This window comes from Apodemus sylvaticus, chromosome 10, assembly GCF_947179515.1.
Source record: "Apodemus sylvaticus chromosome 10, mApoSyl1.1, whole genome shotgun sequence".
NCBI classification, from domain to species: Eukaryota; Metazoa; Chordata; class Mammalia; order Rodentia; family Muridae; genus Apodemus; species Apodemus sylvaticus.
Genome location: NC_067481.1, coordinates 94,885,324 through 94,907,379, shown reverse-complemented (window position 1 = coordinate 94,907,379; position 22,056 = coordinate 94,885,324). Strand labels below are relative to the sequence as shown.

Genomic DNA, 22,056 nt, shown 5'->3' with positions numbered 1-22,056 from the left:
TGCTCCGCATCCGGTCTGGTGGCCCCTTTACCCGGTATCCCACCTCGCCCCGAGTCTCCCACGTGACGTCTGTCGCCTGGTACCCCAAAGCGTTCTACAGGACCCTCATCTTTTGCCGCCCGTCCCCACAAGCTGAGCAATCGGCAGTGAATCCGCGTCCCCTTCAAATGCGACTTTCCCGGCCCTCTGCGGTTCGCCTCCACTCTGGCCAAGGTGACGCGGTCCAGCATCCTCAGGGACCTAGACCGCAGGCCGGCTCCCCGCGGGGCGGGGCCTCGGAGGCGGAAGTGCCCAGGGCGCTGGCGGCTGGTCTATCCGAGCCATGGGAGCTCCGGGCAGAGGCAGCGGTGGCGGCCGCAGAGGCGGCGGGGGCTGCCCAGGCGGGGGCGAGCGGCGCGGGACGCGGGCCGGGTAGCACGGGCCGAGCGCCGAGCCATGGGCCGGGTTGGAGCCGGGGGCACAGCGCGGGCGGCAGCGGCCGGGTCCCTGCTGCCGCTGCTGCTGCTCCTGGCTCGGCCTCCGCCTGCCGCCGCCGGCAACAGCAAGGAGAGCGGTGAGCCCGCGGGCCTATAGCGCCATCGGGGGCGCGGGCCGGGGGCAGAGGGCAGGGGGCGGTGGGGGGCGGGGCGGATTGTGACAAGGGGAGCACCGGTGCGCTCACCTGGCGGGCGTTGAAACGAGGTTCAGGTTCTCATCTTGGGTTGCGCCCCCTGCGGGGCATCCGGGTCAGAAACCCCCCCATGCCCGCTTTTCCGTTCCGGGCCCGCCGAGTTCGCTCACTTGGAGCGTACCCTACCGATCCGTCTCTCCTGTGCTGTAGAGGCGCGACTAAGAGTTGGGAGGTAGAGGAACCTATCTCCGAAGAGTAGCTGAACCGTGGGGACCGAAGTGCCATCATCTGGTAGAAGGGTAGAGCTAGAGAAAGTCGGGCAGACCCTGGACTAGGGGATCTAGCCAACATTGTGTTCATATTCCAATCCTAGGAAGGTCACACTTGATTGCTGATTTTGCTTCTCGCCGACTGTGCTGCCAGCTGGCCCTAAAGAAGCTGGCTGACCAGAATGGATGTAACGAAAGGGTACTCCCTTATGGGGAGCTTTCCAACTGCTTTTTGTATTTCTGCTCTCTAAGGGGGAACGGGTTGGACTACGGTTTAAGGAGGCAGTTAGATCTTTGACCCTCTGGGTTCTGCTTGAAGTAGGACAGGGTTAGATAGTTCTGCCTACCCCTAGACACTTAGAAATAGCAAAGATGAGTGTGCTCCCTTGTCCAGTGCCACCGGGAAATTCCCCGGGAGACCTTTGTACTACCTGGTGTTGCTTGGACTTGATGCTGACTCTACATCCTGTTTACACACACACACACACACACACACACCCATTTCTCTGAAATGTTGCTCCTTGGAGCTCTTGTTTCTTCTGGTTTCTGAGCTTGGCACAGCTTGAAATGAAAGACGGTGTTCCCTAAAGACCTGATAAATTGCTCCATACCACTTCCTATTTGCTCCTTTTTCCCTAGCCCTGGGATTAAACCCAAGTGATCACGGATGGCTGCCTAGGTGAGGGACTGGTGTTCTGTGGCCATGGCTGCTTCGACATGTTTTGACGTGTAGGTGGGCAGTATCTCTGACAGTTGCTGGGGTTTGGAAGGTGTGTGGGGCAGAGTACCTTCGCTTAAATTCCCAGTGAAAGTTCAGGACTTTCTTTTCCCCCTCCCTACTCAACCTTATGCCACTGGGGGGAGATGTCTGGGGCAGACAGGGGCTTGTTCAGCTGACCCTCCCCATCCTTTCTAATGTCGCATGGGGCTCACCCTACCATACCAATTGTCCAGGTCCTATATTCAACCAAGTCAGTGTGTTTCATCAAGGAAGTCTGGATGGGTTATTTAGACATGAGAGTTTGGTACTTGCTTTTAAGGCAAGCCTAGCAGGTCTCATCTACGTTTCCAAACATCACAGATGTTAGCACTATTCCAAGTGTCTCTCCCTTCACAAAGGCTCTGTGGGGCCCAAGGGCTTTTCCCTTAGCAGGTTAAGGATGCTGCACACTGTAGGGTGATCTCTCCTACTGGGCTTCCTCAGAGGTTTGGGTATCTGCCTATCCAAGACCCCGCAGTCCCAGGGGGTGGGGAACCTGTTCTACCTCAGCTGGGAGAGCAGTAGTCTGCCTCACAGTTTTTTTCCTGCTCCATGATCATATTACAATGTAGCAGCTCCTGGCATTCAGTCCTCTACCTGCTGAATGGGACCTACAGATACCAGAGAGCTTGGAACTCTCCGAGGGAGCTTCACTCTGCCCTGCCCCCACGCCAGGCTCCTTTGCAGCTCCCTTAGCTTTCTCCAGCAGGCTGCTATCTTTTCTCCAGGTGCCTCTATTTGGAGGAGTCACGTGTCTGGCAAGAAAGCCAGCTGCTCACCTGACTCCCTCTCCTCTCTCCTGGGGGGACCGGGCACCACTTTCACAGTGGGTCGGGTGCCAAATAGTACCGTGTTTCTCTTAGAACACTTTATTACTCATTAACCTCAAAGGGACAAGCAGTCTGCCTTAGCCTGCCCATAGGGATACAGAGATCTAGAGAGGTAAGGGACACCCAAGATCATACAGGCACAAGACCTGAGCTGGCACTGGGTATGGGGTAGGAGTCTGTAAGATGATGCAGGGCCCAAGGCCACTTGATGCTGCAGTCTGGGGGCTTTGGAGAGTTTATCTGCCTGGTCTTTTGTCTTTGTTTCATCATGCATGGGTGTGTGTCCTGAGGGCAGTTGGAGGTCTCACCCATTTGGAGTGGATAGTCCACGTGTCCCCTGGTTCCAGGCTTCTGGACTGTAGTCCCTCATTAGGGAGGGATCTGGCTGTCAGAACAAGTTGGAGAGACAGCCACCTTCTGAACCTAACTCCCTACCTGGGTGTTCTGGGAGGTTCAGAGGAGTTGAGGTGGGAGGAGCCTTTGCTGTGGCCCTGTGTTCTGGGTAGATATTAGCAGGGGTGGGGTCTCCTTCCAGGCTGCCAGCTGCTGCCTTTCAGTCTCTATCTCTTGGCCTGGAGGTACAGGATATAGTGCAAGACCCACCCTGGGAGGGCCCACCTGTAGGCGGTGGTGGCTCTGAGGGCGCTGGCTTCATTGTTGACAAGTTGCTGCAGTGTGAGAAGGCAGAGTGCCCTGCTGTCTAGAGAGAGGAGGCTGAGGCCTAACTAACTGCTCATTTTTAGGAGAAACTAATGCTCACTGCAGGCAACTGACAGGTGCCAGAAGGCATTTTCTACTTTGGCTAAGGTCAAAGTCTGAAGGACAAAGTTGAGGGTGGGTCTAGGACTTGACGGACAAGTACTTCATGGGGCGCCCGTGCTTCCTGTCTGCCCCACCCACCTGATGATTACCTTTTCACTGCAGAGGCTGGACTGGTATCTGAGCACTTCTCACAGGCCCCACAGAAGCTGTCCTTCTACAGCTGGTATGGCAGCACGCGGCTCTTCCACTTCCGCGTGCCCCCGGACACGGTGCTGCTGCGCTGGCTGCTGCACGTGTCCCAGGGAGGTCCCTCGTGCAGCGACGTAGAGATCACAGTGTGGGTATCCAGTGCTCTGTCCCCACATCCTCCCCCCCCCCTCCACCCCGCATCTATGCCTGGCCAGAACCGGGCTCTGACCCCTACTTGACCTGATCTCTTCCAGGCATTTCCGCTCTGGCGCCCCTCCCGTCATCAACCCGCTGGGCACCAGCTTCCCTGACAACACGTGGAGCCACGCCTCCTTCCACATCAGCACTCCGCTGAGCACCATGCTGCTGGGCAACACCTCAGTCAACGTCTCCCACCCAGCCCCCGGGGACTGGTTCCTGGCTGCTCACCTCCCTCCCTCTTCCCAGAAGATCCAGGTGAAGGTGAGGGGCTGACCTCCTGGGATGGAGGCCGAAGCCCTTGATGCGTGGAGGACCCAGCCTCTTGTCCATGTCTGGGCAGGCCTTACTCTCAGCTACCCGACCCTAGATGCACTCTGTTCCCCATCTTCTCCTTTGGCTCACACCCTGCATTCTCTGACCACTGTCACTTCCTGCCTCGTTCTCTCCCAGGGCTTTGTTCCCACCTGTGCCTACATCTTCCAGCCTGAAATGCTGGTAATGAGGGCGGTTGAAGTCTCCATCCTAGAGCCTGATGTTCCCCTCCCACAGACGCTGCTCTCCTACCCCAGCTACCTCAAGTGAGTGGCCAGCAGGGAGGTCAAGTTGGTCCTGTAGCGGCAACCTTTGGGTTTAGGGCGGGTGGGATCATCTCATCTTGCAGGTGAGAGAGCTTAGAGACACGCTGGGAAGAGAGGTTAGACATCTCCCCTAGGCATGGTAGAAGTAAGTACACAGCGTGAGCTAGCAAGTCTGAGTCACCACCTTGCCACAGGATCTTTGTCCCTGAATACACCCAGGAGCTTCGGTTGGAACTGCAGGGCTGTGTGTCCAGTATGAGCCCCGGCTGCCCAGTTCGTCTTACAGCCGGTGCAACCACCCTGCCGAGAAACTTCCAGAGGGTGCTGGCTTGCTCTGGCCTCGCTCCAGCCTGCCATTTGCTACTGTCCTCTCCGCCCTGGGGCCGCTGGTTACAAGTGACAGTTGAGAGCCTGGCTGACCCTCACGTGACAGTGGGCTTCACTGCTAAAGCTGCCTTTACAGGTGGGCTCCATGGGAGGGGAGGAGAGAGGGTGTGCTGGCTCTGTCTACCTCCCCTAAAACTCTGGGTTTTCATCCGGCTGAGCCCCATGTCTTTTTGACAGCATGTAGGCCGTGGAGTGTGACCTTCCATCAACTTATACAAAATGTCCCAAACCAGACTTTTGATACCTCTGTCGTCCAGCCGTCCCAAAGCGCTGCCCACCCGGACCCGGCCAGGAGTAGCAGGGTAGACAGTGGCCCCTTCTGTCTCCTGAACTATCCAGTCCTGAGGGAGGACACAGATGTGGTATCTGTACACTTCCAGCCCCTGAACGGGGCCTTCGTGCTGGTGCATTCGAGCATGCCTTCTGTACTTCAACTCCGCCTTGACACAGGCATGGACAGTGGAGGCTCCTTCATCGTCGTCCTGCGGACTAACAAGGTATCTGCAAGCCCACCGAAGCTGTCTGCAGCTGCTTGTAACCTGGGCCTGGCTCAGGGTAACTTCAGCTCTGAGACTGGGGTGAAGGGGCCTTTCAGGCCATCATGTGCTACCAATAGCATGGGCCAGAAGGGGATATGCCTCTGAGGAGAAAAGACTTTTCCCCTAGCTGAAGCCCTGTCCCTGTCAGAAAGTTAAATAATTATATCTGCAAATAGTCAGGGAAATGGCCGGAACAGGAGGTAGCTGAAGATAATTCAGCTGAAGAAAATTTGGACTATGATGAACTTCGGGCTAGCTGGAGGCTTCCCTCCCCTCAGAAAAGTACCGAGCTTGACCTGACCAGGCTAAAATACAAGGTGGGGAGGCAAGCTGCTCCTTAGATGCCTTTTGAGAGGTGATAATGGCTAACCTGCACTACTTCCCCTTCCAGACAGAGGTCACAAATGGCACCTTGGTGGCAGCTTGTGTGACCGCTGCCTCACCTTTCCTCAGCTTCAACACTTCCCTCAACTGCACCACAGGTATTCTGGGCAGGCAGTTTTGGTGGAGAGACTGACTGGCCCCTCTAGCCACCACTGACAGGCCCTCCCACCCCGTGCAGCCTTCTTCCAGGGCTATCCCATGTCTCTGAGTGCCTCATCTCACATGGCCAACCTCATCATCCCCTATCCGGAGACAGACAACTGGTACCTCTCCTTGCAGCTTGTGTGCCCTGAGAGTTCTGAGTATGTGAATCTGGGCCTGGGCACCATGACATGGGCTGGTAGCACTGAAGAGCGGGGAGCACCCACGAGATAGGAGGGGTTCTCCTTTTCCACCTGCCCCCATCCCCTAACAGCACAAGCAGGGCAAACGGGAATCCCAGCTGTGGAGCCTGGAGGGCGAGGCTCTAGCCTTGGGAGTCCCAGTGGTAGAGCCACCAGCAAGAGCGCTACAGCCAGCCTTCTTAGGCCGCTTCTTTGTAGGGACTGTGAACAGGCCGCGGTTCGCGTGGAGACCATCTTGTATCTGGTGCCCTGTTTGAATGATTGCGGGCCCTACGGCCAGTGTCTCCTGCTCCGCAGATACGGCTATCTGTACGCAGGCTGCAGCTGCAAGGCAGGTGAGGATGAGTTTGCAGAGCAAGGCAGGGCTAACGTTTCCTCCCACTCCACCTCACGCTCCCCGGCCCCCACCCAGTGCAGGCGTGAGGGACATTGATTGGCAGGGGAGGTGTTGCCTCCTGAACGTGCTTGCGCCCTGCCCGTCCTTATCCACCCAGCGCCTACAGTTGTTTGCCTTGCCCACTGCCTGTGCTGTGTCCCACACTTTTTTTGTGACTACATATCGATCCACACTTTTTCACAACAGTGTCTACATATTCACACTTGTTTCTGTCTGTTCCTACATGCCACACTGGCTCCTACGTGTCCACGTATCTCTACATCTGTCCCTACCAACTCATCATACCTGCCCTTACCTACACATACCTGTTGTCCACACAGCTTTCTCCATGCTCATGCCAGCTCACGGCAGGATGTACCTGACCACGCTTGTCTATGTCTACACACCTGACTATGTCTATATCTATACCTGTTTCCCTGTACCAAGTATGCCGTTCCCTCCTTCTCCACTCCTGACCACTCCTGCTGTGGATGCACATACTCGTCCAGACCCCCTATGTCTACTTGCATCTTCCACTTCTGTCCCCACTTGCCCACGCCTGCCCACCCATGTTCTTATACCCGTGGATTCCATTAGGCTTGTCTATACAGCATCCTTCTGGGTTCAGAAGCTCACACCTGGGTATTGTGTGCCGCCCAGGTTGGCGTGGGTGGAGCTGCACCGACAACAGCACAGCCCAGACCGTAGCCCAGCAGAGGGCAGCAGCGCTTCTGCTCACGCTCAGCAACCTCATGTTCCTGGCCCCCATTGCTATATCCCTGCACCGCTCCTTCCTGGTTGAGGCCTCTGTCTACTTTTACACCATGTTCTTCTCCACGGTAGGCTTGGCCCTGACCCTCCAGGGAGCTCGGGGTGGGGAGGTCAGGTCTGATTGCTCATTGTTCACCTCACAGTTCTACCATGCCTGTGACCAGCCTGGGGAGGCAGTGTTGTGCATCCTTAACTATGACACGCTACAGTACTGCGACTTTCTGGGCTCTGGGGCGTCCACCTGGGTGACCATTCTTTGCATGGCCCGTCTGAAGACAATCCTGAAGCAGGTGAGTGGTCTCTGATGCCAGCCTGGCTCCAGGGAAGCAGAGGCCCTCACATACAGTACGCGAAGTGGCAAAGAGGGACAAAACAGAGGGCTGGTCAAATCTCACATGAGAACTTGCCACTCTTGGAGGAAGTCTTAGGAAGCTATGAAAGGAAGGTGTAGCCATCAGAGGACTCCAGGAAAGAAAATGAGGAATCAAGACCCTAAACTCAAAGAGGAGCCAGGCCAGGCCTCCCTGAGAAACCTCAGCCATGCTCCTGGGTTCCTTGTCTGGGTCCAGCTGGACAGCAGAGTTGACTTCTCGGTGCTTTTGAACTATGCCCTCTGTCTACAGGCTGGGTACTACCCATGGGGCACTCTTTATCATCTCAAGAGCGAGCAGAGAAAGTTCTGAGGCATGAGGACCCATCAGGCTGAGTGTCGAGGACATGAACGGTCAGGCTGTGGGCAGATGGAAACTTAGGGTGGGGTCCCCTCCCAGGTTGCATCTAACGCCATCCTGATTAGAGAGCCTGGAAGGATCCTGTAGGCAGGATCGTGCAAGTGTGTACAAGACTGCCCATTAGGAGTGGGCATCACCACTTAGTCCTCAAAATGTCCTTTGGACACAGTAAAGGGACCAGAGGAAGGACACTTCCTTCCAGGGGCCAAGCAGGAATTGGGCAGAATCTGCCAGCAACACTTAAGAGGAGCTGACAGCTGGGCTGTGGTGGCACACGCCTGTAATCCAAGCACTCTGGGAGGCAGAGGCAGATGGATTTCTGAGTTCGAGGCCAGCCAGGGCTATACAGAGAAACCTTGTCTCGGAAAAAAAAACCAAAATCCAAAAAACCAAAAAAAAAAAAAAAAAAGAGGCGCTGACAGAGTCGAGGGCCCAGAATGATGGGAGACTAAGCTGGGTAATCAGCACGCCTGGCCACCAGCACCTGTGTGTCTTGTGCCATCACAGGTGATTCCAGCTACAGGCTCCTGTTACCCCACAAACCACTGTGTCTCTCCTAGGTACTGCTTGTCCTGGGCACGCTCGTCATCGCCATGTCCTTGCAGATGGATCGCAGGGGCATCTGGAACTTGATGGGACCTTGTGTCTTTGCTTTTGTGATCATGGCCTCCATGTGGGTAAGGAACAGGGCATATGTCTCCTGTCCAGACTCAGGGAGAGGAGAGCCAGGCCCTTAATTCCAGTTGTGCTGGGAGGGCTCCAAAACTCCACATCTGTTCAGAGCCAGTAGCAGCTGCCCATAGAGCCTCAGTCTGGCTGTGTGCCTTAGGTCTTGGGCTGACAGCCGCTAGGCATGAGTCCACATGCAGTTCTCTTGCCGATGGGTGGAGATCTAGATAGATCCCGTAGCTCCTGGCTCTGGGCCTCTGGGAACTGTAACTGCACTTGGCCTGCACTGACTGACTCTCATGTGGCTGTCCGCTCTAGATATACCGCTGTGGGCACCGGCGCCAGTGCTACCCTACCTCATGGCAGCGCTGGGTCTTCTACCTCCTGCCTGGCATCTCCATGGCTTCTGTAGGCATCGCCATGTACACTTCAATGATGACCAGTGACAACTACTACTACACTCACAGCATTTGGCATATCCTACTGGCTGGTAGTGCAGCGTTTCTTCTGCCACCACGAGAGGAAAAAGCTGGGTCCTGGGCCTGTTTGCAGAAGTTCCCCTGTCACTACCAGATCTGCAGGAATGATCGGGATGAGTTGTACGCAGTGACATGATAAGGCTGGCTCGTGGGCATCTGAAGACCTCTTCAGCTAGGACAGGAACGAGAGGTGCCCATCTAGCCCCAACCAGGTTTCCATCTGAATAAAATTGTCCTGACACCCTTGGCTTCTTTCTCCAGAGGAGAAGACCCCCTCCACCCCAAAAATCTTTATGGCTGCTGCCAATTCCTCTGTAGGTCACAGCTGTTTCTTCCTGGAGACCACAGGTACCATGTGTGGGCAATCACTGTGCTATGGCTGAAGATGCAGATAAGGGATCCCCGTGGTCCCTTTCCTTTGGGAAGCTGTGACGTGAGGCCCACAGGCAAGGAAGGCTGAGTGCACAGAGGTCACCGTCCCTGACATCGTATGCCCTTGAAGGCCACCCTGCCTTGGCATGGGGATGCCCTGCTGCTGCAGTTGCTATATGACAGAGTCCAAGGTCATCAGGGAGCTGATTAAGACCTGGGGTGCATGTGCTGTCCCTCCCTCATTGTCTGTTGGAGCGGGAGACCTTGGGAAGAGCCTGAGGTAGCAGGCTGCTCAGCTGTGTGAGGTGTGGCTCCAGAAGGCACACAAGGCTGGCCGCTGCTCCCTCCTCACCTAAGGGTCCTAGGCCCCAGGCTGGTGAGCATTCTCTTGGGCTGGTCCTAGGCACTTGGATGAGGCTGACGCCTACTGGATCAGCTGAGGACAGAGGAGTGGGTTCTGGTCTCCTGGGATCACTGAGCTGGCAGGGCCGTGTGCCCTGTCTGTATGGTTCCCACTGTGAGGCCCATCTGCTCTTGAGTACTGGGATTACAGGTGTAGGCTTCTGGGCTCCTTCCCAAGCTACTAACATCCTTTATTTGACCACCAAAGCACACTTTAGCCCCAGAAAGGGGAAACATGTATATACTGTTGGGAGTGGGGGAAGTGGTAAAAAAGTTGCTGTTCTAAGATATGAAGGCATATTTTTATGTAATTGGTGAATTTAATATTCTACAATGATTTTTCAAACCAAATGAGTGTCTTTTTTTTTTTTTTTTTCCTTGCGTCCCTGGAGGGAAAGGGAGGCTGAGCTCAGGGTAGCCTTTCCCAACAGGCCTGCCAAAGCTGCTGGGGAACTCCTGGGCTGCACTTGGCAGACGGTGCCTTGAACCACTGCATTTGCAGTAGATAATTTTTCATGGTCCCTAAAGGAGGCGGAGGGAAAGGGATTGGTTTAGATGGATGGGCGTTCCTGCCAATGGGCAGTGAGTAAAGGCGCACGTTCGTTGACGCTATTCCGGTTCCGGGAGGCGCGGGAGCGCTCTCCCAGAAGTAGAGGGTCGCGCGATGCCGTTGCACAGGTACCCCGTGCACCTGTGGCAGAAGCTGCGGCTGCGGCAGGGCGTCTGTGCGCGCTTGCCCGCCCACTTCTTGCGCTCACTGGAAGAAGAACGGACGCCGACCCCGGTACACTACAAACCTCACGGGGCCAAGTTCAAGATCAACCCCAAGAACGGGCAGCGCGAGCGCGTTGAGGACGTACCCATTCCAATTCACTACCCTCCAATGTCCCAGCAGGGACTGTGGGGTGGAGAGGGCATAATTTTGGGATACAGATACGCCAACAACGACAAGGTGGGTGCGGAGCATTTCGGCGGTTCTGCGTGCTTTGCAGAGCAGGCTCTGCTCTGGCCGCTACAGACTGTCAGCCTGACTGGCACAAGCGTTTTGTTTACAGAGCACGCTAACACGTGAGGCGGCGAGGATTTGGAAAACTCCGATAGAAAAGTCTGTTGCAGTCCTAAAGTGGGGTGGTCCTGGATCAGGTAGCCATCAAAAGTTAGGAGGGAGCGGGGTAGTGATGGAGACAAGAAAGGAAGGATATATTCGAAGCTTGTGCAGAAGGAGGAGGGAGAAATGAAATCTAGTCACCTGCTAGTTTCTATGCGCATTTCTCTAATTCTTGTGACATGACAGAATAGCGTTGCTTCCTTCTACATAAAAATTACAAAGACTGAGATGCTTACAAGAGCAGAGCCTGGGTCTGTCTCTTCTGGTGATGCTCTGCCAAAGTGCTGTGGGAGGAGAGAGTATGTTCCAGGGCGCCATTCACTTGCCAGTGGTTTCAGTTGTGTGAGAATCTGGAACATATACCATTAGAGCTAGTCTGAGAGAATCCAGGTGGGTGGGTCTCCAGAGCCAGCCCAGGAGCCATGACTAGCATCAGTGGTTCTGAGGAGCCTCTGAGGAAGGAAGAGGGCATGGCTCAGCCAGCTCTCAGAAGGGTGCTTTGGGGCCCACTCGGTCTGTAGGGAAACAGCAAGTTTCTCTCGCACACTTAGCTCTCCAAGAGGGTGAAGAAGGTGTGGAAGCCCCAGCTGTTCACTCGGGAGCTTTACAGTGAAATCCTGGACAAGAAATTCACAGTGACCGTGACCATGAGGACCTTGGATCTCATTGATGAGGCCTATGGATTCGACTTCTATATTCTCAAGGCAAGCAGTGGTTAGTGCACTACAAGGTCTTGTCAGATGCAAGGGAAGTGTGGAGTGTACTGCACAGGTGTGGGTAGGGAGTGTGGAGCACCCAGGGTAGCCATTAGGAGCCTTGGCAATACAGTGGGACTGAGTCCTCATTGGTGCAGCCCCCTGAAGCTTTCCGACTCGCCGTGGTCACTCTGGGAGCTGCTGGCCTGACCAGTGATCGTAGGTACCTCTTACCTTTCTCTTGGAATTGCCTTGGGCCCGGTCCGTGCAGGCGTAGATGCTGGCGCTGATCCCACTGCCTGTTCTGTCGTGGTCTAGCTTACGGCTGCCAGCAGCTGAAGAAGACCCCAGGGGGTCAGCTGCTGGGGTGGGGCGGGAGCCTGCTGTAGCACCTGGTCCTATGTACACCTTCTGCCAGACCCCGAAGGAGGACCTGTGCTCCAAGTTTGGCATGGACCTGAAGCGAGGGATGCTGCTGAGGCTGGCTCGCCAGGACCCCCAGCTCCACCCCGATGACCCCGAGCGGAGAGCAGCCATCTACGACAAGTACAGGGTGAGCTGAGCGTTTCCCCCCCACCCTGCTTGCTGCCCAAGGCTCCCGCCTGGCCCCCACACCTCACATAGTCCTCTCCTGCTTGTTCAGGACTTTGTCATCCCAGAGGCCGAGGCCGAGTGGGTTGGCCTGACCCTGGAGGAGGCCTTGGAGAAGCAGAGGCTTCTGGAGGAGAAGGTGAGCGAGCCAGTGCCTGTGTACTGGCCAACGTCAGGCCACTGAGGTTGAGTGCGGGGGAGGCGGGGAGGGGAAGACTAGCATTTAGGGACTGCCTCATTGAAATGCCGCCAACATTTGGTTTCTTCTATTTGGAAGACGTGTAGCGTGCTTCGTCTCCTGACGCCTACCTCTCTCTCCCTGAATGCTCTTGGATCTTTGGCAATAGGCGTTTTCTTAATCACTCAGCATCCCCTGGAACCGTCCAGTTGTGTCCATTTCCCAGAAGAGCCTGTGGTGGCCACCGTTTTCAGGGAAGACAGGGCATGTGAGCTTTGGTGTCCAAAAGAAAACATTTGTGTTCTGGAGGTCAGATTGCCCTCCAGGATGGCAAGCTGTATTTTACACACACACACACACACACACACCCACACACACACACACCCCTGGTCCTTCTGTACCCCGGTTCCTCACCATGTTCAGCCAGAAGCAGCTGGCTACCACCCTCCTTAGGGCGCCATCCCTGGGCTACATCGAGCCTCACCATGACCTCTCCCCTTCAGGACCCTGTACCCCTGTTCAAGGTCTACGTAGAGGAGCTGGTCCAGCGGCTTCAGGAGCAGGCTCTGTCCAGGCCCGCAGTGGTGCAGAAGAGAGCCGGTGACCACGCCTGAGCACTGGGCTCAGCCTCCCCTGTGGGCAGTGGGCGAACCCCACCTGGCATGTGCTGAGCACACAGGTCCTGTAGGGAACTTTTCAGAGAACCCTACTGTGCCAGGACTCGTGGAGGTCTGGAGCGGAGCAGATGCCTGTCCATGTTGGCCGAGTCCTTACGGCGTTAGAGTTCTTGGGCTGGAATGAGCAAAAGTCTGAGCAGTCTGAGCCACAGTAAAGTGTGTTGGTTTGCTTGGAAGTCTGGAGTCCTGTGTGTTCTTGTCCCAGTCATTTCTCTGCCCCAGAAACATAGGTGGACTGTTCGCACTGTCCAGCCATAGCTGCTGGCCCTTCTGAGCTGTGGGCACTGAGGTCCTCTTTGGTGTTTATAGGGCATCAGGACATAGCAAGTTGGATGATATCCAGTGTATACCCTTGCCTGCTCTGGAATGGTTTCCCCGGGCACAGGAACGGAGCCTGAGACGAGGGCCAGGCCTGGGAAGGGTCTCTGCGTATGCCATGAAGAGCTGAAAGGGGGAAGCTTTCTGGGTCCAGAGCTTCTGTCAGCATTCTCCCCTGCAATGATGCAGAAAGCGGGGCACAATGGATGGAAGAGGCCATGACTTCTGTGCCCCCATCTTTAACGGCCTCCATTGCTTGTGGCTGGGGCTACAGCTTGTGCTATGAAGCCAAGCCAATTAGTAACTTTGGGGCCTTTTTTTTGTCCCAAGATCTTGGGGCTCAGAGGCATTACCATTGAAATCCCTTCCTTTCTTTGGGAAGGACAAGGAGGGTCTCTCTAACGATGTGTGGAGGAAGATGAATTGGTAGTAGGAGCTAAGTTCCCAGAACCCCACAGCTGGCTGGTGTCAAAGGAACATTAGGTGTCTGCTTAACTAGGGCCTGGTCACTGACTGGGATCCCTGAAGGGAGACAGTAGGGATGCCTGTGCTCGGCTGTGTCCTGGATGCTAAATCTAAAGCTGGCATGCAGTCCTTCCAGTGTCAGAGGGCCCACCTAGACATATGCAAGGCTTAGGGCTTGTCTTGGGCTCAGAGCCCAAGGGGTGTATGCCAGGTCTTTGTTCTGGCCTCTCTGTCCCTGCATATCACATAATTCTTTTGCTCTGTGTATAATTATTAGGTTAAAATTTTAAGTCACATTTATTTAGTGTATATGTGTGCTTCCATGTGCCGTGGCGCATGTGGAGGTCAGGGGACAACTTGTGGGAGTTGATTCTTTCCTTCTACCATGTGGAAGAATCAAAGTTAGGCCTTGCTCAGCCATCTCACTGAGTGTAATTTAATGTTTTTTGTTTGTTTTTTTTTTTTAACCTAAAGTAAACACTACTTGGCCAGCTAGTGTGTTGGTAAACCCAAAAGGCTTTCCCTAACTTTTTAAATCATCGTCAGTATGGTTCCCACATCACTGGCTTTAAATTTGAGTCCAGATTTAAACCAGTGTCCTCCAGCCAGGGCTAGGTCCTTGTTGGGATGTGGAATAGAATGTCCCCGCTGTCTGGCTTGGTTCAGCTAGCGCCCTGCCTGATTATCCATTTCTTTTACTGCCAAGGCCTGGATCAAGTAGGACCTATGTAGAGTTTTTGTTATTGTTGCTTATTCTTTTTGTAGAGGAGATCTCCATTATGTAGCCCAGGCTGGCCTTGAACACCAGACCTTCATGTCCCATATACACACACACACACACACACACACACACACACACACACACACACACTGCCATCCCACTCCCAGGCTTGGCTAGGTCCTGTACAATATCTTGTGTCAGTTTTCTAGGGCCTCAAGAGACAGTGGCTATCTTGAGGGATATAACCAGAACAGGGCAAGGGCTACACTTAATTAAGATCTTAAATATTTTTTTTTTGATTTGTTTTTTTCGAGACAGGGTTTCTCTGTGTAGCCCTGGCTGTCCTAGATCTCACTCTGTAGACCAGGCTGGCCTCAAACTCAGAAATCAGAAATCTGCCTGTCTCTGCCTACCAGAGTGCTGGGATTACAGGCGTGCGCCACCACCACCCGGCTTAATTAAGATCTTTAAAGCTCTGATCTTGATCTCCAGTAACAGGTACTGAATGTGGCCTGAATAGGTCACTGCTAGTCACCTCTGCTGAGGTCTAAGGTTTTTTTTCCCTATAGAAGGCCAGGCAGACATCTGGCCCTAGCCTTGATTCCCAGAATAGCCCCACTCTAGTGGGATGTAACATTTTTTTCATTACATTCTCTCTCTCTTTTTTTTTTTTTTTTTTGGTTTTGGTTTTGGTTTTGGTTTTTGATTTTTTTTCAAGACTGGGTTTCTCTGTATAGCCCTGGCTGTCCTGGAACTCACTCTGTAGACCAGGTTGGCCTCGAACTCAGAAATCCACCTGCCTCTGACTCCCAGAGTGCTGGGATTACAGGTGTGTGCCACCACCGCCGGGCAATTTTTTTGTTTGTTTGTTTTTGTTTTTGTTTTTTGAGACAGGCCTCACTTTAGCCCAACTGAAGGCCTCAAGCCTTTTGAGTTCTGGAATTATAGGTGTGAGTCATGCCCAGCTTCACCAACATCCTTAGGTCAGAAAACTGTGATGCTCGATAGTAAATGTTTAGCTTATCTTTTTTTTTTTTTTTGGTTTTTGTTTTTTTGAGACAGGGTTTCTCTGTATAGCCCTGGCTGTCTTGGAACTCACTCTGTAGTTGGCCTCGAACTCAGAAATCCTCCTGTCTCTGCCTTCCAGAGTGCTGGGATTACAGGTGACATGCACTACCACCACCCAGCTGTTTAGCTTATCTCTTACCCTAGTAAAATGACTCAGGTCAGAGGCAGGTCCTAAACCATCTATACCCTGTGCTGTGCTGCTTTCTGGGGTGTGGTGAGGGAGAGTCCCGGCTCTCACCAGTGGAGTCACTGACGTAACACAGTGTCCCTGCTCACACATGCACACACATAGGTGCTGAGGCCAACCACACGCAGACTAGGGGCTGAGATGCCAGCTCTGGGAACCTGTCTGTTTTCCTGCCTGCCATGAGTTCTCCACTCCAGCGGCCTTAGCCACTCTCCCTGGTTCTTTGTGTGCCCAGGAACCAACCTGTCCATGTGCTCTGTTTCAGGGCCTGCACTGGAGGTACGTACTAAGACTAACCGTCAAAGTATGTTTTTGTGACAACAGTCTGAGGTCAGCCTTAATGTCAAAAGGACTGCGGCTGGTTGTGAGGAGGGCCAATAGGAGGCTGTGTCATTGCAGCTGTGATTCCTCACTGCTGCTATTCCTGTTCGCTGGGGGTGGGCAGTGTAGGCCCAAGAGACTGCAAATCCATCGTTCTAGTTAAAAATGAGACCAGGGCCAGAAAGAGCCTTCGCTGTTCAAAGGTGAGATGACTTAAGGTGGCCTGTGAGCCCAGCCTGGAGCTCTGTACCTGACTTGTTTTGAGAGAGTGACATTCATGTTGATCCCCATGGTGGCCTCTAGGGTGGCAGGGGAGTGCAGATGGGCCCTGGGGATTTGCTTGAGCACCTTTGACCTTGTTCTGTGTCCTGTCAGCACTCTGGGACCCAGGAAACCACTGGAGGCCCACTCACTTCACCCCTGCCTCTGCATGGCATCTACCTGCCTTGGTCTGTGCTACCACCAAGGTCTCCTGACAACTGGAACCCATCCTGCAAACACAGGTCCAGCTCTTTGGCACCCAGGCCTTCTCCTGTCTATTCTGAGCCATCCCAAGCTGGATCCCTGGGCCCGAAGAGCTCAGCCAGCAGGAGGAACTCCACATCACCCCATCTTACCCCAACCTACCTAAACTGACATTGCGCTGTAGAATGGACCCTTTCCCACAACCAACTGGCCCAGGCACCCATTCCTACCCATACCCTGCCGGTGGATGAGATTCATCTACTGGTGGCCTCCAGTATGGTAAGGAGACCCTTAAAATTCCAGATGCTGACCTGTCAGCTCAGGAGGCACCAGGCCTGACCAGTGTGAAGCAGTTGAGCTGTGAGCTAGGCCGGGGATGGTCCCTGAGTCACCCATCCAAGCTCGGCGCCCCTAAGACCAGCCCTGCTTGTTCTCACCCTGCTTCTTTGGATGTAAGAATCCTGGGACCAATCCTGGCCCTTTGGTCCCTTTCTCTTGGCAGGACCCTCTTTGTTGGCCACTTAAGTTTCTGGGGCCTGGCAGGCTCTGGCTTTCTCTAAGGAGCTCCTGGAAGACCCGGAGGAGACGCAGTTCAGCAGATGTGGTCTGGGCTTTTACCTAGGAGGTGGGATGCAGTCTGGCAGTTCCCAGAGGCCTTTGCAGGACTCTAGGCCAGGCAGTGCTGCTCTGAATGTCCTAGAACTGGGATGTTGGTTGCTTCAAGGTGCTCTGGGTCTGTAACCAGGATGGGCAGTCCATGGAGATATGCTGCATCATATTCTTGCCGAATAGCTCTGTTCTGGGGGTATCCTGGAATGTCTCATTAGGGACTAATATTAGTTGGCTCTGTGGGTACATGTTCTCAGGGCCCTGTACCCTGAGAAGGGTTCCAGAGTCTTTCCAGGTCCGGCACCCAGGTCCATAGAGAGCAGGGCCATACTTAGGGCCTTGGGAAGCTCTTGGTGGCGGGTGTGTGTGTTCAGCAGGCAATGCCATTATGATAAGAGTTTGGAGTGCTTTGTGAATAGAGACAACGTTGACAAACTTCCATCTGAGGTAGGTGGAAATCTTGGCTCTCCCCACCCGGGGCTGGGGTGGGGTTTCTCCCCCCTGTTGCCCTCCATTCCCATTTCTCACTGGTGTTTCACCAGCATGGGCCTGGCCTTGAGCCCCTGGGGCAAGCCTGACCTGAAGTCCTTTTCTCAGTAGGGGCTTCACAGAGCATTGTTTCTTCTTCAGCCAGGGAATCAAGCAGGACATGGAACAGCACAGGAGAGACCATAAGGTAGACAGAGACCCTTACACGTGGCACATGTATGAAACACATAACAAAAATGCTTAATAGCTAGTGTGGGGACAGTTACCATATAGTCAATCCCAGTCGTCCCTCTGAAGGGACACTGGCATGGGGCCACTGGCAGCACTGCCTGCTCCCTCCGCAAATAGGAGTGGCTTGGGGGGTGGCGGTGTCTAAAGGGGCTGGTTGCCATGGCTACCATAGGGTTCTGAGGCCCGTCATCTGGTCCCTGCCTCAGCCAATAGGCGGCAGGAGCCCGAGCTGCAGCCTAGAGTCACGCTTCTGCCTCCCAGCCACACAGTGGCCAAGAGCAGGGACCGGCTTCCTAGAGTGGCTGAAAGTGCTCGGACGGACAGCCAAGCCCATCATGGCGGACAGCGGGACAGTGGGTCGCGATCAGGCACTTGGAGCCAGGCAGGTGAGGTAAGCCAGGCGGGTGGACAGACGGATGGAAGAATGGGTGGACAGGTGTATGTAGGTGGTCCTTGTCGCCCATTGTTCTTGTGGTTGTAGCCCTGCCCTCAGCCCACCCCACCCTCAGCACACACACACACTCTCCCACCGAACCTTCACTTTGGATTCTCACCCCACAGGGTCCATGGAAGGGTCAAGGGAGGAGACAAAAGAAAGTCTATGAGCAGAATGGAGCCACACCACACCACCACGGGCCCGAAAACCGCCTTGGTTGGTCTCTCACATCAGGTTCCATACAGAGGCAGCTTCAAAGACCCCCGCCTAGCCCAGGCCCTTCGTGTCCTGACCACCGTGCCAGGGCTCCGCGGCAATCCGCCTTAAATCGGCATGGTTTAAGGAGCATGTGGGTTTTTTGTTTTTTTGTTTTCAATAAGGGGGAAAAAAGCAACAGAAAAAAAATGTCCACCTATAACAGGGGCGTGGGGGGGTGCAGCCAGCCCAGATAGATCAGAAGCGCCAAATCCCATTACTCGGGACTTCAGAGCACAGCCCTGCACAGGCAGCTGCGATTAAGAGCTTGTCAATGGAGTCCCCTTTGGAGATCAAAGGGGCATGCGAGAGAGAGAGAGAGAGAGAGAGAGAGAGAGAGAGAGAGAGAGAGAGAGAGAGAGAGCACACACGCGTGCACAGCGTACGTGCACATGTGTGTGTCTGTGTGTGTCAGAGCACATGCTGCGGGGTGACAGCGGAGGAACCATGTGCCATAGTACAGATGAGCCGTGTGTATCACCTGCCTCCTGTGGCCACCCTCCATGTTGCTTCTGTCCTTGCTGCCATGTATGACATGCGTGGATGCATCAGGCCAGGCTGGGCAAAAGAGAGGCCTGGTCCCTAATGCATCCTCTGGCTAGACCTAGTCCCCATTTCTGGGCCTCCACCTTTTACTTGGGTCCTGTCCCTTCCCCAAAGTCTACCTGAGGGAGTCTGTAGGAGCTGCTGGGAAGGCGTGCTGGGCCACGGCAGTGGTGACTGTGAGGATGTGCTGTATCTGGGGCTGGATACAGCCAGGTCCTGCTGCCCATGGGCCATGAGCTCTCAGCTGGCCTGGTAAATGCATCCTGGGGGTTGAAAGCTGCTGTCGATGTGATTGGTAGGTTGTTAGGTAAACTCTGAGAAGCAAATCTTTTAATCCACTGTGGCTAATCCAGTGCACTTTTGTTTGCCAAGACAGATTCTGCGGAAACAAAGGGGCCGGAGGGACCCCAGCATACATAATCACATACTTAGAACTTGGCCGCCGCTGCCCACAGGGTTCCTAGGCAGCAGAGAGAGACATCTCAGGACAGCGGTGGAGAGGGTGGGAGATAGAAGGAGGAGCATATGAGAGGGCTGAAGGTGTGCTGGCTACTACCCATCCTAGGTGATAGCTTTTCACCTGTCTGGATATCCCCTGGCCACCTGCCAGACAGGTGGCTGATGGGTACTTTGCAAGTTGGTGGGGGCCAACTCAGCAGAGCCAGATAGAAGGAAAACTAATACCCACTAACACGGGTGTGAGAGTGCCCGGAGCACGGGCTTACGAAGATGTAACGAGAAGCTGGGAAGGATGGCAAATGACATGGGAAGGGTGGGAACAGAAGGAGTGAGGTGGCAGTGGGCAGAAGGAGGGCTGGTGTACCCCGACAGGAAGAGGAAGTGGTCTGGGGTGGTGTAGCCAAGTATGAAAGAACACCTGCAGAGTCTCTTTCAGGCCTGGCACACTCACAAGGGAGAATATACTGCCGACCCCGGACAAATGGTGCTGAGGTTAGGGAGGCCAGTTGGCTCCTTCCTCTACCAGACATACACCAAGGCATGGCAGTAGAATTTATTCTGCTACTCAAGTCTCGTCCGTGCAAGTTGTGCATGGACCACTGAGTGATCCTCACTTTGCCAAAGAGGACACTCAAGACACAGCAAGTATTTGAGTCTCCAGAGTAGCTGGCGCCATTCCCTTGTGTTCCCGAGGTTTCCTAGTTGGGGTGGAGGTAGGGGTAATTGGGCTTGGTAGCAGGCTATCCTTCCCCGACAGCTTACTGGGCTGAGGGTATCAAAAAGAGCTAACTTGACCTCACATCCTCCATACCTACCTGCTGACGATGATCAACTTGCCTGTTACTTTGGTATCTTCATTCTCCTTCCTGCTCCAGACGGATGACTCCCCTTAAGACAGTAGGGAGTCGGACCTCAGTAGGAAGGTGTGAGGTGTACTCTGGGAAGGGTTTATTTCTTAGGGTCCACTCAAGGGGGAAGAGCTGGCCCAGCACTGCCTTCATGCCTGTTTGCACTGCTTTCCTGCCTTACTGGCTCTGGACTCCTTTAGGCTGGCAGGGAAATGGTGTGCTGGACAGAGGAGGACATGGCTGTGAGGACCTCTGGAGTCTAACCCAGGGGAGAAGCATGCTGCCACCTGATTGGGCCTGGAACACATAATAGTCCAAAGGGCACAAACGGTGGCCACAGTGTCCATCTCCGAAGTGACCGTGCTAGTAAGGCAGAATAACTCCTTCTCTACTCCACTGTGGATGGACACCTCTTACCTGGGAGGGAAAGGCAGACACTCGGCCATCACAGCATTTTGAAGCAGGAGCTATCGGAACAGTCCATTGTAATGCTGGCTGGCATATAACCTATTATTTAGAAATCTCAATAATGGTTAACACTGCAGCCACGTTGAACCATATCATTTAGGACAGTCATGCTCCTCCTGTTGGGCGAAATACAAACACCAAGGGTAATAATGCAAGGTGCCAGCTCAGAACACACATCACCAGGGGATACAAGGGGAGGAGAAACTTGGGGCCAGCAGCAAAATGGCTCAGCAGGTGAAAGAGCTTGCGGCTGACAGCCCCAGTTCAATCCCAAGGACACACGTGTAGAAGAAGAGAATCAACCTCCAGAAGTTGTGCTTTGACTTCTACATATAGACCCTGGCTAGCTTGTGCCCAAATACATTAAAAAATAAATAAATTCGGTCATGGGTCTTGCCTGTGCCAGGGTGGCTGCTGGCACAGAGTTAAGGCCTCCTGCCCTACCCTGGAGTGAGCACAGGAGCACCTTAGCTAACACCGCCCACGAGCAGTTAGCACACCTTGCTATTATGTCATTCCTATTCCTTATACACTGATGTCACTGGGAGGTGGCAGCTACTGCAGAATGGTTGAGGCTTCCACTTCGTGGTCATGCTAATATTACAGCAGCATGCTTCTTTTTTTTTTGTTTGATTTTTTTCAAGACAGTTTCTCTGTATAACAGCCCTGGCTCTCCTGGAACTCGCTTTGTAGACCAGGCTAACTTTGAACTCACAGAGATTCGCCTGTCTCTGCCTCCCAAGTGCCGGGGTTAAAGGCACATGTCACCACAACCAGCTCTGCCGCACTTTCATCAAGAATAAAATAGGCCGGGAGAGGTGGTTAACAGCACTGACTGCTCTTCCAGAGGACTCGGGTTCAAATCCCAGCACCCATAAGGCAGCTCACACCTGTCTATAACTCCAAAATTTGATACCTTTACACAGACATACTACATGCAGACAAGACACCAATGCACGTAAAAATAAATAAAAAGCAATAAAGTAAAATTTACGCCGGGCACATTTATTCCTGTATTCCTAGCACTTGGAAAGCTTGGGCCAGCCTGAGCTACACAGTGAGACTCTGTTTTGGAGGAGGTATGGTAACTGCTTCCTTCTAGGGACCTACATGAGCCCTCTTGGATAAGCCTTTACTCTTCCTGCCTTCATAGTCATTGCTTCTGTGATACAAAAATTAGCATCTGTTTTTGCGCCACTGTGCCTTTTCTCACTGCTGGTTCTCCAACTCCTCGTCCTCCTAGGCAGAGGTGCCCCGGCCACCCCACC

At 54.0% G+C, this 22,056-nt stretch overlaps 2 protein-coding genes and 1 long non-coding RNA gene across 4 annotated transcripts; all 3 read left to right on the top strand.

The window, feature by feature from the left end:
* The first annotated feature begins 285 nt into the window (after positions 1 to 285).
* Pgap6 (post-GPI attachment to proteins 6) lies at positions 286 to 9,120 on the top strand. Of its 2 annotated transcripts, none has more exons than XM_052195474.1 (13): positions 286 to 553; positions 3,394 to 3,568; positions 3,675 to 3,876; positions 4,072 to 4,199; positions 4,394 to 4,662; positions 4,764 to 5,083; positions 5,517 to 5,607; positions 5,688 to 5,811; positions 6,052 to 6,188; positions 6,890 to 7,068; positions 7,144 to 7,290; positions 8,292 to 8,408; positions 8,719 to 9,120. In XM_052195474.1, exons 1-13 carry the CDS (start codon positions 436 to 438, stop codon positions 9,013 to 9,015), a joined length of 2,304 nt encoding a protein of 767 aa, XP_052051434.1. In that variant the 5' UTR covers positions 286 to 435; the 3' UTR covers positions 9,016 to 9,120. The 2 variants fall into 2 exon arrangements, with proteins under 2 accessions (XP_052051434.1, XP_052051433.1); XM_052195473.1 differs by having other exon boundaries at positions 3,675 to 3,882.
* A 1,137-nt stretch (positions 9,121 to 10,257) lies between these two features.
* Mrpl28 (mitochondrial ribosomal protein L28) lies at positions 10,258 to 13,078 on the top strand. The gene is made up of 5 exons (XM_052196842.1): positions 10,258 to 10,605; positions 11,313 to 11,465; positions 11,875 to 12,009; positions 12,100 to 12,186; positions 12,729 to 13,078. Exons 1-5 carry the CDS (start codon positions 10,318 to 10,320, stop codon positions 12,837 to 12,839), a joined length of 774 nt encoding a protein of 257 aa, XP_052052802.1. The 5' UTR covers positions 10,258 to 10,317; the 3' UTR covers positions 12,840 to 13,078.
* Positions 13,079 to 15,150: 2,072 nt separating this feature from the next.
* LOC127695284 (uncharacterized) lies at positions 15,151 to 21,731 on the top strand. Its single transcript, XR_007979934.1, has 3 exons — positions 15,151 to 17,732; positions 17,983 to 18,167; positions 18,338 to 21,731. It is a non-coding gene; the product is annotated as an uncharacterized LOC127695284 (long non-coding RNA).
* The last annotated feature ends 325 nt before the right edge of the window (positions 21,732 to 22,056 follow it).